The sequence below is a fragment of the Dermacentor silvarum genome, chromosome 4, assembly GCF_013339745.2.
Source record: "Dermacentor silvarum isolate Dsil-2018 chromosome 4, BIME_Dsil_1.4, whole genome shotgun sequence".
NCBI classification, from domain to species: Eukaryota; Metazoa; Arthropoda; class Arachnida; order Ixodida; family Ixodidae; genus Dermacentor; species Dermacentor silvarum.
The window spans coordinates 75,619,432-75,632,148 of record NC_051157.2 but is presented as its reverse complement, the minus strand read 5'-3'; the positions used below and the strand labels follow the sequence as shown (position 1 = coordinate 75,632,148).

Below are 12,717 nucleotides of genomic sequence, written 5' to 3'. Positions count from 1 at the left end.
ATTTCTCCAATGGAGATGACATGCAAGTGACACGATGCAGCACTGCATGCCTGCACAGTGCATATTTGCGGTTTTTGCCTGCAGTCACAGCTACCACGTCCAAGAGCTTGATGAACAGCGTTCTTACATTTACTCTTGACAGTGAACTGCACCATACGCTGTTGTGTCCAAACTGACCACGGACACAAACTATAACCACAAAATAATGGGGCTGGCATTTGTCCTACTTGTTAACAGTATGTAAGCTTTTACATTTCCGTCTGTCTGCTGAAATTACTAGTCTCAGCTTTGCTTCTTACAATTTTTTGTGTTTCCCTGAATCTTCGGCAAAAATTCAATTCGCTCGTCCTCTATTTTTGTTTAAATTGGTGGTGGGCTGTCGTCTTGCCTTTCTGTATAATATTCTCCCTTTGTTCTTCTGTGCAGATACAATTGTTATTCTTAATAGCCATATAAATGATCACGCTTATATGGTTATGTACTTTTTTTTTTTTTTCGGAAGGTGTCACATTGCAGATTCTCAGGTAGGCTTGATTAATACTTACACATGCGTTCAAGAGTCATATTTGGTGCGCATAAATGTTTAATACAACAGTGTCATAGTACTAAGATTCAAAAACGATCTCATTTCTCAATCCTGCTGCACCTTGACTCATGCCCTTGTTTTACAAGATTGGGGGTACAGCTGGTGAAGTTTCCTCAGTCGTGCCAAATAGAAAACTGTGTCGTCAGGTGAAAAAATAATAATAATCGAGGCAGAGAAAAAGAGAGCCGTGTGTGAAGTGTCCTGCTGTGTTCTTGTTCCCTGTGGCTGCTGGCTGCCCACTGCAGCCTGTCCCCCGGTACCCTGAAGGTTACCACCCTGCTTCAATGCCGACTGGCCCAGGGCCTGGACTTTATCACCATGTGGGTACAAACTTAAGCCCGGCTGGCTTTTCTTCTGCTCCCTCCCCCAGCCTGCTAGTCTTGCCCTTGACCCTCCCTCCCGTACTCATCATCACTGGACTGCAGAGAGGAAAGGCTTCTCTCGTGACCTCTGACTCCTCTAGCTTCTCCTCTCCCATTTCGCTTGTCTCATAAGGGAGATGCTCGGGATGGCCTTGAAGGAAGGGGGCTATGCCATCTGTCTTATGCCGTCATTAGTTGCCTTGGGGCTGCGGTAGCTTTGATGCATGGAGTTTATGACAGCATTAATGGGGAAATATTTCAATGGGATGGGGAAGTGGACAAGTGCTGACAATGAACTGTATACCAAATTATAAAGCGATGAGTGAAGCAACAGTGAAAGTCTGGCTTTTAAAACCTTCCGATTGCGATTCTATGCAGTTGCCGTATTCACAGATGTGGCCGGCTATGTCAGAGCAGGTACTGTTGGCCATGTTATATCCTCTGTCGTACGGCATGCGAAATGCTGTCATTTTGTTGTCATCGTTAGTTATTAGTTTCATGTGTGTGCATGCATTTCGTTTGTTGACTTCACTTGTTTGGTGATCATTGGCAAGCATGTGTCAGTCAGCCCTTGTCCATATTGTATTTCCCGCAACCTTTGTGCAACTTGCGGCCAACCACCTTGGGTTTGGCTGTATGGCCTGCAGCCACCGCTCTTTGTTGTCCCTGGAAATTCTGTTAGCCTGCTGTCAACTGCTTGTGACCCCCTGCTTGTGTCTGCCAACTTAGAGTGTGAAGCTCTGTGTGCATCCCTTGAGTCCAATAACCAACTTAATGGGCTCTGGAATGAGTTTGGCTGTCATGGGGGAAGAAAGCATGAACTACTGGAACTTTGATGTGCTTTTTATTTTTTTCGGTTGAGGCTTGCCTGTTTTACTTTAATGAAGTGAAGTGCAGTGTTAAATGTGACATGTTGTGCCGCATGTGATTGGAATGTGTTGGAGTATAAGTTGTCTAGCCTGTTTCAGTTTTGTTCTTTTTCTGTCAATTGATACATTACATAGTACAGCTACCTCTGCTTGACGCTATTTTGTCATATTGAACAAAGAAGGGTAAACTTGTTGAGCAAATTAATGTACTGTGTATCTTCTGAGGCACTGTTGTTTCTTGTGCTCGCTGTAAGTTATGGACAATTAAAAAAGTTCTGTAGGTTGGCTGTCCTGTGAAACTGTTTTCTAGGTCATACTCCTTCTCTGCGGAATTACACTTATACCACTATCATGTCCATCTCTGGAGAAACGCATGGTGTGGGGTGCCGTGCGGTTCTTTGTTTCCTCTTCAATGACTGAACCGCACTTTCATTGCGAAAGTCTCCCCTTTGTGCCCAGCACCTCTGCATCTGGCAGTGCTAGGTGGCAGAGACTGTTCTTAGCTCTAAATGATGTAAAAGGGAAGTTGGCTTACGAGGCCTTATGGAGCCACTGCCATGAAGCCCATTACCTGTAAGTTTATCCATCGCAGAAAGGCTTCATGAATTGTAAGCTGCCGCACATTAGATTTCTTAGTGGCAAAAGTGAAAAGTTTCTTTAAGCAAATTTCCCTTCTTCCTTAGTCGACAACTTATTTGGCAGCTTAATATCGCTAGTGATTGGGGGCATACTTGCATCCTTACAGCCAGGGGCGTATTTATGGTAAAATGCTTTGTGCTATTGGCCCCAGATGTCATTTCGGTTGCCTCCTGATGTTGCAATGACTGTGAATGTTAGTCTGTTGACTGCAAGTTTTGGTTGGAAAGCAGCTTTTCAGGGCAGATGACTTAACACTGTTTTGGGCATTGTCCAATGAGATTTACAATGTTGAAAAAGTCGTGTGTGTTACATTGCCAAAATGTTAATGCGTAAGCATTCTTAGGCAACTCAACCAGGAAATCTGTCCGTCGGTCTGTCCGCAACGCGTAACACGATGTACTCCAAAAGTAAAACGGAATAAGTTCGAAAGGAAAAATTAGAAGAAATGTGTTGACAGTGGTGCGTTTCAAACCTACAACACCATGCTGTGTTGTCGCTCAACACAGTTAGATAAGCTGTCAATGTGTTGATAGGGATGATAAGGACTGATGAGGGGTTACATGGGTCTGATTGCAATTGATAATGGTTTGACGCAGATGGATAAGGTGCTAAAGAGCGACAAGGGCTTATAATGGACGGCGCAGTTCTGATAATGTTGATAAGGACTGCTAAGGGTTGATAAGGGTCGCGTTGATTTCAATAAGGTTGATAAGGGTTTATACTGGTCTTATCAAGAGCCAAAACAGATTACAAGGCCAATAAAGCATACATATGATGAACATTCTACTGCTTCGTCAATCGCGATTAGCAACATACATCACATCGTATGCGTGCAGATGACCAAGTGGCATAATGCTTACGCCTAGTTAGACAACTCCAGTGGAGTTCCTGCATAATTCTTTTTATTTCTTTTTTTTTTTTTAATTTTATGTGGCCTCTTGCAACATTAAACAGACATACTGCTGGCAAAATCAAAACAAAGCAAACCCTTCTGTTTAAACAGAAAATTTCAGTTTTATACGGTGTTTGAATCGGCTGTTGAAATTTTCTGGTTCTTGCTCCATGTTGCATTAGTGAAGGTAGAACGTCATGTTGTGACTCAGCAGTTGCATACTTTCATTTTAAGGTATATGTTCAGGTCAGTGAAGCAATCAATGGGGGTTTCCTACGAGTAATCCCTGTGCATTCTTGCTTGCATTTGGGACTACTACAGTGAACAAGCTATATTTAAGTAAAAAGACAAATAATTCAACAGTGTAGTCAACAGTAGATAGAAGCAGCTGCCTAGGTTATCGGAATTGATGGCACTTTCCATAGAGTAAGATGTTAGACTGCGCACTTTTATTTCTTTTTTCTATTTCAAAAGGTCTTTAATGATGCCCAGGCATATTTAGCTCCCTGAGCATGTTTTCTCTGTTGCCAACACCACTGGCCTCATCGACTAGCCTCCCAGTGACATCAAAATGTCTTTGACATTTATTTCAGAAATACTACGCCATTTTATTCTGTAGCATGCACCAGGCACTTTTGACATGCAAACAAAGCGTGTAATACATTGCTTTCTTTACAGGTTGTAGAAGTTGTCTTTTGAACTTTAGTAATAAACAAGGGAACGAGTTCATCTTTGTTTGCCATGTTTTGTTGTGAAAACCTGCTTGGGAGCTAGCAGGCAGCACTGCCGTGGTTGAGTGTGTAGACTTGCTGCATAGCAGAAACAGAGAAGAGTGCAGCCCTGATGCTGGGCTATGATGTATTTGCATCTCTGCAATTCCCTATGGAGGCTTAGTGTGTGGGGCTAAGAATAGGTAAAGATGGAAGGGTGCATGATAGAGCACAAAGGAAGATCACGGTGCATCAAAAACCTCTTGCTTGTCTTAAATATTCACCTCTTGACTGCTTGTAGTACGAGTCTGTTTTAGAGACCATCCTTAAAAAAAAGTCGAGGTGTGTTAGAATTGTGATGTGCTTAGATTTGCATTAATGTAGCACACATTGTTGTCATTAATTTGAGTTGTAAAGTAAGTAAAACGTTGTTATAATGAAGTTGAAGTGGCAGCTGAAGTTACTTCGTTATATCCATTATTGCACTTTACTGCAGTGTAAGCCCAATGGGATGTACAACATTAAATATGCATAGAAGAGGGCCATGCAGCCCACAGAACCACTACATGGCCACGCATGCAAAGAAATTAAAAAAAAAAAGCATTAAAAGAATCCTCGGCATGCGCAACACACGACTTTCAGCACCTGATGCAACTGCCTTTACGAAAGCTGCTTTCTGTTTCGGTGCGATGGTCTTTTGTTTCCATTTTCCATTTGGCTCATCTGTAGCATCGTGAAACTAACGCAATTGCAACATGGTCGAAGAAAACCGCGAGTACGCTGACACAAAGTCCATCGTGGTTAAGCATCGTGTGGCACACAACACGGCACGCCAACTATACAGCTGATCCAAGCTGATCTGCTGCTTTGACGTGGCTCTACTGTGTGAATGAGGAGGCCACGAACTTAGCCATGCCAACTTGGTTGACTCGCCTCCAATACTGCACAATTGCCGATGCAATCTTGGAGGCCACACCTAGCTGCACCAGCCTGTGTGACGTGCCACAGTGAGAGAGGGAAGTGGGTGCACTGATCTTCGCAGTGCCACACTAGCCATACACAAGAAGCGGCTCACCATCACTCTTCTCTTTCTAGTGTGCTGCAATGCATAGTGCAGGCTGGCACAGGTTGGGCGCAGCTAAGCTTGGCCTGCAAGATTGCCCACACCGGCGCAATGTAATCTCTGAAATCATGCTTAACTGCACCAGCCTGCAGTGAGAGAGAGAAATGTGCGATAGCGATAATGAGCTGCTGCTTATGTGCAGGTATGAGCACTGGTGAGAAAGACCAGGGTTGCTCGATGGCGAGAGTTTTTGATTTCTGCACCGAATGTGTGCTGAACCCCGAAAGAAAGCAATATATTTGGCATGCAACCGTCGGGTATTTTTTGGTTTAGGATACAAATCTGCTTGGTTATATCCATTGGCAGGACAAATTTACTTTGCTAAAATTAGTTTTTAAATACACGGATCCCTATGGGATTTCAAGGGAAATTTCACTTTGTTACATCCATTATCTCATTGAATCCCCATTTCATTTAACGAGGTTTGACTGTAAATCATCGTGCATGCTGTTTAGAAGTTAGTGCTGTAGAATGGTGGGATGGCTGCGATGTCCCTTGCCCTCCCCTCTTCAATGCAGTTCTCTCCGCAGCAGCGCCAGGGGCCCATGGGTGCAGTGCACGGGCTGCCTCCTGGCGTGCGCCCACCACCCTACCCAGGCACCAACCCGTATGGGGTACCAGGGGGCTACCCGGGGGCTCCTCCTCCGCAGCTGCGCCACCTACTCAACCAGGGCCCCATGAACCAGAAGGGGGGTGCCAGCATGGCTGCCCTGAGCCACATGGCTCGCATGGGGCCCTCAGCTGCAGGCGGATCATACACCCTGCAGAAGAGCCCTCATCCTGCGCCTCAACATCCTGGTCAGACGATGCACCCACAGCCGGGTGTGCGGCAGCAGCATGTAAGCCCCCTTATTTCAAAGCTGTACTCCAATACTCGACAGACGTGGCTAAATAAACAGCTAAGTGGACAGTGGCCACCTTGAGGCTCATTCCAATTCTGATGAAGCCAGCAAAAAACACACTTTGTGAAGACAGCGTCGAAGTCAAAGGTGATTTTGCCGTCCAAACAAGATGGTGGCTGAGCAGAATGCTTTGAATCTTGACAAGAAGGTTGTCTGCACACAAATGAGCTTATTTTAAGCTATGTTGTGTTTTTCATCTATTCGCACTACGAAAGAAATATCGAGAAAATGTGCTTTTCTAGCTTTTCCTTGTCATCTCGAAGTGGCAAAAGTCATATAGACGACTTCCAGATGCATTCCATTCCTTGAGCTTGAAGCTGTCTTGGCTGTCGACGCAGACTCTCCAATGCTGGCCAGAATGGGAAAAGATGCCAACTAGTTGAGACTGTCGGCTACTCAAATCCAGTGTATAAATTGGTGAACATATAGCAGCTGGTCATGCATTAAATAATGTTGCGGATTTGAGTTGCTAGTGAATGTCATTGTGGACGTCCTTGTGGGTCATTGTGAACATCCTTCAGCTGTCACGATCTCCTTTCTTTTTCAATGCATTCAGCACTCAGTTATCATATTGGCCAGTGGCCAAGCAGGGAACTAGATAATGTAGTGATCAAATCGAGAAGATGCTTCCAATGTCTGTTGGTTCATGTAGATCAGGCATATTAATTGGCTTGCCATGACTCCTTAAATGCATACATCAGCACTATCTCCTCAGCTTTACTCTTAAACTTACTTTTTTACTGTGTCACATGACCTGCTACTGCTATGTTTCTGTACACGGATATTTGCAGATTAAAAAAAAAGTAACAGCCTTTAAGTTAATTGCCTTGGAGTATTTTTCTCTCTCTCTCTCCCTCCCGCTGTATAACTTGTAAAAGCAGACTACTCGACCCCCTTTGTCTCCTGACCACTGTGCACATGCCTTCTCCTTGCAGGGCATGCCATCACATCAGGCACTCGCAGCCCAGCAGGCAGCACACATGAGGCAACAACAGCTGCATCGTATGCAGCAGCAACACCATCAACAGCAGCAGCAGCAGCATCAGCAGCAACAACAGCAGCAGCAACAACAACAACAACAGCAGCACCACCAGCAGCAACAGCAACAACACCACCAGCAGCAACAACAACAGCAACAACAACAACAACAACAGCAACAACAACAGCAGCAGCAGCAGCAACACCACCTTTCCCAACAGATGCCAACCTCTGCCAGTGTTCCTATCACGCTGAACTCAAGCATTACCATATCACCAGTGACTGCGGAAAAGTCAAGGTGAGAATTTTATCTCGTATATTCCTAGTGTAAGGTGTTCAGTCGTGCCTTATTAGCAGTGTGCGTGATAAGTGTGATTTGTTTCTGCGCTCAAGCTGCCCGAGATGATCCACCAATAAGGAGATTAGCAATTGTTTGCTTAACCTTTCCACGGGAAATGCTTTTAAGCTGCCTCAATCATGTTTCAGCCAAGCCCTTGCAGTGTCTTGCTGATCTTGTAGGGCCTTTCTGATTTCATCAATATCGCATAGCCCTGCCAACGTTGGCTACCAAATGCTACTTGTCGCCATCTGTTGGGTAGCAAAACATAGCGAGATGAAGAACATTCTGCACCATTGGTCAAGCTGGTAATTCGCCCAAGACCTTTCAATGCCAAGGCCTAAGTGCATGTCAAAGGACAAAATTGCTGACCAAAAGAGAAGGGGCTGTTTCTGTTAATGATAGGAAAGATAATGGCATATTCTGTTGTAATGGGAAATACACCTGTGATATCAATAAGGATGAAAAATATACCATTGTGAGCAGGAGTTATAGAGACGATGGCAGAACTAATAGTATTGTAGAACAGCTGTGTAGCCTTTGATCATGGCATACTGTACTTTTTTTTAAGAAGCGTGCATGCATTGTGCCACTAGACTTCAGGCTGCATATCAAGGCTTTAGAATGAGAGCTTTCTCACAGAGTCAGTGGAGTCCAAACTTTTCGTCGCATTAGTACATTCATTAATGGTGATAAATGTATATTAAGGTATTTCATCTTGTGCTTGCTTCTCAATACAGGAGAATATTAGCATTTATTGCCCTGTTTTCTTTTTTATAAACGGTAGTCATATGAGGGACATTGATCGATTACAGTAGAACACCGTTGAAATGTTCCTTGCCGTTTCATTTTCATGGCGGCTGTGTCACGTTTTCGCAGTCCTGTAGTAAATCCCATTGATTCACATGTATTATGTTCCCCTTTGATACGTCGCCATTCTGTAATTAGTATCCTGTATCTTACGTTGTGTTTGAATGTGGCGGTCACATAAATTTAGTGGTGCAGTTGGCCTGTATGTTGCAACGAGCAACCGGCTCGTTGCAGTAAGTGACTGCAATTGCACAAGCCAGGCACTGAACTACCATACCATATATGGTAGTTGGCAAAGCAGTTGGCAAAGCATCCGAAGAAGTGTGCATCGGTTAAAACCTACTGGAAACCACACACACTGGGCCATATTTTCCGATCGCAAGGCTATATTTATTTTGGGGCTGGCAAGGGTTTTATATGCGTTGTATAATTGCCGGTTCTCTTTAGTCAGCTTTGCCACATAGAGCTGTGTTATGTGGTGACGCATGTCAAAGTTCAAAGTGGTTACTCTCATGGAACATCGTATGTGTTCCTTAATTAAACACGCGCCGTCCCAGTACAAGCGCTGAGACGTGGGATAACTGTACTGGCAGTCATTCAGAGCTGTTTCTGACGTTGCTGTGACGATTTGTGGCTTTGATCACGGTTACGTTTTCCCGGTTATTTTATTTTTATTTTTTTCGCAGTGCCTAGAAAAATGTATAAACAGGGTTTTATTGTGGTACACTTGTATAGGCGCTTCGCACATTTAGGGCATAAGCAACGAAAAGCAGAAGTGAAGCATGTGATGCTGTCAGGTCTTGTGGTGCTTTCTAGACTTAACTCTGGCCCTCCACAAATTTTTTTCGTGTTTCCGTACAGACCAGCAGCCGCAAGTGGTCTACCCAGGCCACCGCCACTGGCACCCGGTGTACAGATAATACCGCAGCCAGCCCCTAAGGTCATCATGTTGGACTCGGCAGCTGCTCGAGCAGCAGCACTCCAGCAACAGCAGATACGCCGAGTGTCAGGCTCTCGGGACGGCACGCCACCCTCCACAAATCGTCTTCCCTCGCACTTGGTTGCAAGCAGCACAAACTCGGGGTCTGGTTCACCACGTCTGCCTGAAACCAGTGTTCTCGAACGGTAAGCTCATTCTAGGCATGCTTCCATGTTAGAGACAGTTCCCTTGAGTGAGAATTGTCCCCAAGACGAACCCTTACTTGGCATTTCGTTAAGTAGCCTAACGCTAGTTAACCGAAAGGCAAGAGTTCTTGTGGTAGCTGGCGCTGTCTCATGCCCACGAGTGTGGACATAAAGCCTCCATGAGAGCAGAGACAAACCATGTCAGCTGATAGCCCACTTAATTTCATCCAGACATACTTTGTGCACGTATGCACTGTAAGATATGTACTCCTGCCACATTTGAAATTCACCTACCGTGGTAGCTCAGTGGCTATGGCGTGGTGCTGCTGAGCTCAAGGTCATGGGTTCAATCGCACGTATGCACTGTAAGATATGTACTCCTGCCACATTTGAAATTCACCTACCGTGGTAGCTCAGTGGCTATGGCGTGGTGCTGCTGAGCTCAAGGTCATGGGTTCAATCCCATCTGCAATGACTGCACTTTGATGTGTGTAAAATGAAAAACCTTAATGTACTTGAACTTAGGTGCATGTTAATTAACCCTTTAAGTGCCAGCTGAAAAAAAGCAAAAATGTGTTCAGAAAATGACATTCTTCTTATTGCACATCTGGATCGTAAATTTCTTGTATATTCGAAATATATGTGACATGGGGGTTGTAAATTGGCAACTTGTGCCTGAAAATACACAAAATATAAGACTAGGAGGAACCATGCATTTCGAGATCCAAAGAAAGCTTTGCTTTAAAGCATTCCTCGTCTTCACTTTGCCATTTTATCCACCCACAAGTTATTGTGCGTTGGCATGACCATAGGTTGTGCTGGGGCAGTGCACCCAAGGCTACACATTACTGATAAGCCAACAGTGCGTGCTCTTAAGAAGCTTTAGCTCGACGCAAACTCCCATCCCACCCATTCAAATATATATAGAACAGAGAAATGCTTTTATGAGACAAGGACCCATTTGAATGAAATTTGTTGCATTTGAAAGAGAAAGTTAAATTTAAGTGTGGGAAAAAAATGAGGTGTGGAGGAATGCTGCTCATTGAAAGGTCACGCAAATTGGAATTGCTGTTAGGGCTGCGTAATAAAGTGTGCTGGCCAAATGCATGCATCACTTTTTCCCACTGCATGGTCATATTAACCATGGTGATGGGAGCCTTGGTTGAAGTGCTAACATTGTAGTACATTTCTGCTTCTGATAACTCACTGCTCACTCTCTTTCTGCTTATTCATGTAAAATGAAATGTCATCTGGTTGCTGGCAATCCATATATAGTATGTGTTTTCTGGATACAGTTGTGCTGGTTTTACCAGCCCCAACTTGAAGAATTAACAAGGAAAATCTTTTTCAAGCATTTTTTCAAGCAGAACTCAACAATTGAACTTGGCTGAAAGAGGTTACCATAGACATTAATGAATCAAAATTGTTATTTGCGATCTGTGGTAAAGCTTACCAACAGTCAAGGCAATACCTGTGCTGGCAGTTTCAAGCCATCCAGATTTGTTCGTGCTAACTAAACCACCGAAGTTAGAGGCAGCCAGTTCTTGTGTGCCAGTTTGCTTGCTGAAACCAGTGCTGCTAATGAATTGGAAGAAGATACCAATGGCCCCCATTTCATGTGCTGATGCTCAGCTTAGTTCAGCTTTCTATGAAAATCGAGCTGATCAAGGAAAATAGGATGTGAGTGGAGTTGCGTAGAATCATTCTGGATGGAAACACTCCACGGTTACCTCAACCTAGTTCTGTATCTACAGCTCTTGGTCAGGCTGATGTGTGAAAGTTTCTTGAAACACAGCTGTAAACTGACCGTAAATGTAAGCACTGCACTATTGCCATTCACTATGAGCCTGCACATAACTTGAGATGCCATATAAATCCCTTGGAAAAACATTTCAGTTCTTTATGAAATCAAACTGCCACAATTGTTGACAAAAAGCAAAGCTGCAAACAGTGTTGTTTTCCGCTTTCAGCCCTCACCATTCTCAGTGCTACTGTTTGTTAAAGTGGGACATGGCTTCATAGAGCCCATTGCCATCATGCTGGACTTGTAGGTGAAATCTGTGTATCACAATGTAGCCTCACTCCATAATTCTATTTCCCGAATTTTTGGAGTATGTTATACTCGCAAAAGTAAGACATCACTAGCATGTACAGCGCCATCGACTCTTCAAAGGAAACATCAATTTACTCCGGCACACATTATAGCCAAGATAATATACGAAGTACAACGTACCATAACATTCTTGTACATAGCTGCATACCTAACATGTTACGTGAGTCACTTGTTACCGATAAAAGTTTAAGCTTTAATGCTGGGTTTAGTGTGTTCCCTTTAAGAATAAGTGATATACTACTGTACAGCTGTTGGGATACAGGTGAACATGGCCCATAAAAGGTCATAACATCATCTTGCCTCTGCTTTGGCATGTCACCTTTTGGTTAACGGGGGAGGTAGTTTTCTTTAGAGCAGGCATTTGGGCATTTACTTTCCTTTCTGCTTTCCGTTGACTAATTTCTCTACCTTCCCCTCACCGCCATGCTACCATGCTGCCCTGCTGCCTTCCCCGTCCCCTTTATCAGAGTCCTCCTAGGAGCTGTTGGGGATGCTTCTGATTTGTCTGGCAGGAACAGCGCCATCACCATCACGCCTGTAGCGGTAGGGCCTTCCTCCACCTCGTCATCCTCCTCGTCACGCACAGCATCCCCGTCAGTGTCCGTGGTGCGCATCAAGGAGGAGCCCAAGTCACCTGGCGAGCAACAGCTGCCTTCGTGCAGCGGTGACGCGGGTCCGTCATCCAACACGCTCCGCAGCTCAGCATCACCTGCCGAGACAGCCGCGGGGCTCGCCTCCAGGTCTCTGGTGCGTGGCATTACGTCACGGCTGCGTGGCTGTTCGTCACTACTACTCTTATTCCTCCTTTCTTATTGCGTGCGTGTGTGCATGTGTGTGTGAGTGAGAGAGTGAGTGAGTGACACTGCCCAGTCGTATGCGAAAAGTGCATACAGAGGAAAACATGAAGACAGAAAAGGAAACACACATAGTGCCAAGCATCGTGTTTTGTTGGCTCGTTCCTTTCAACATCTGTCTTTCTCCGAGTATGCACCACATGTGTATATGCAAGATTTCTATGCACGCATGCAAATACAATGCCCTTAGAATGTGCAAAAAGCACTAATGGTAAAAAAAAAAACTATTTATTGCATAAAGCAGAAATATATTTGGTAATTGAGGTGTTCTTGCTCTGTGTCTGCTCTTTCTGTGCCTGGTCAAGAACACTTTTCATCATTTAAGGGGTAGTGTCATGCTTGCTTTCATCGGTGTGAAGCAAGATTTGTTTTTTTCGGCTCTGTAACCATCAAAAGTTTTCAGGACTTTAGGATACG

General features: G+C 44.5%; 1 protein-coding gene across 13 annotated transcripts in view; it reads left to right on the top strand.

Moving 5' to 3' along the window:
- Positions 1–12,717, top strand: part of LOC119450260 (E3 ubiquitin-protein ligase TRIM33) — a 148,272-nt gene that overhangs the window by 100,804 nt on the left and 34,751 nt on the right. For 3 of the 13 annotated variants that reach the window (XM_049665738.1, XM_049665742.1, XM_037713658.2), the window contains exons 6-11: positions 832–906; positions 1,327–1,365; positions 5,700–6,020; positions 7,019–7,359; positions 9,070–9,333; positions 11,914–12,193. In XM_049665738.1, the coding sequence (XP_049521695.1) occupies positions 832–906; positions 1,327–1,365; positions 5,700–6,020; positions 7,019–7,359; positions 9,070–9,333; positions 11,914–12,193 (1,320 nt within the window). The remainder of the gene's footprint in view (positions 1–831; positions 907–1,326; positions 1,366–5,699; positions 6,021–7,018; positions 7,360–9,069; positions 9,334–11,913; positions 12,194–12,717) is intronic. The other 10 variants (XM_049665739.1, XM_049665741.1, XM_049665746.1 and 7 more) reach the window with 10 other exon arrangements.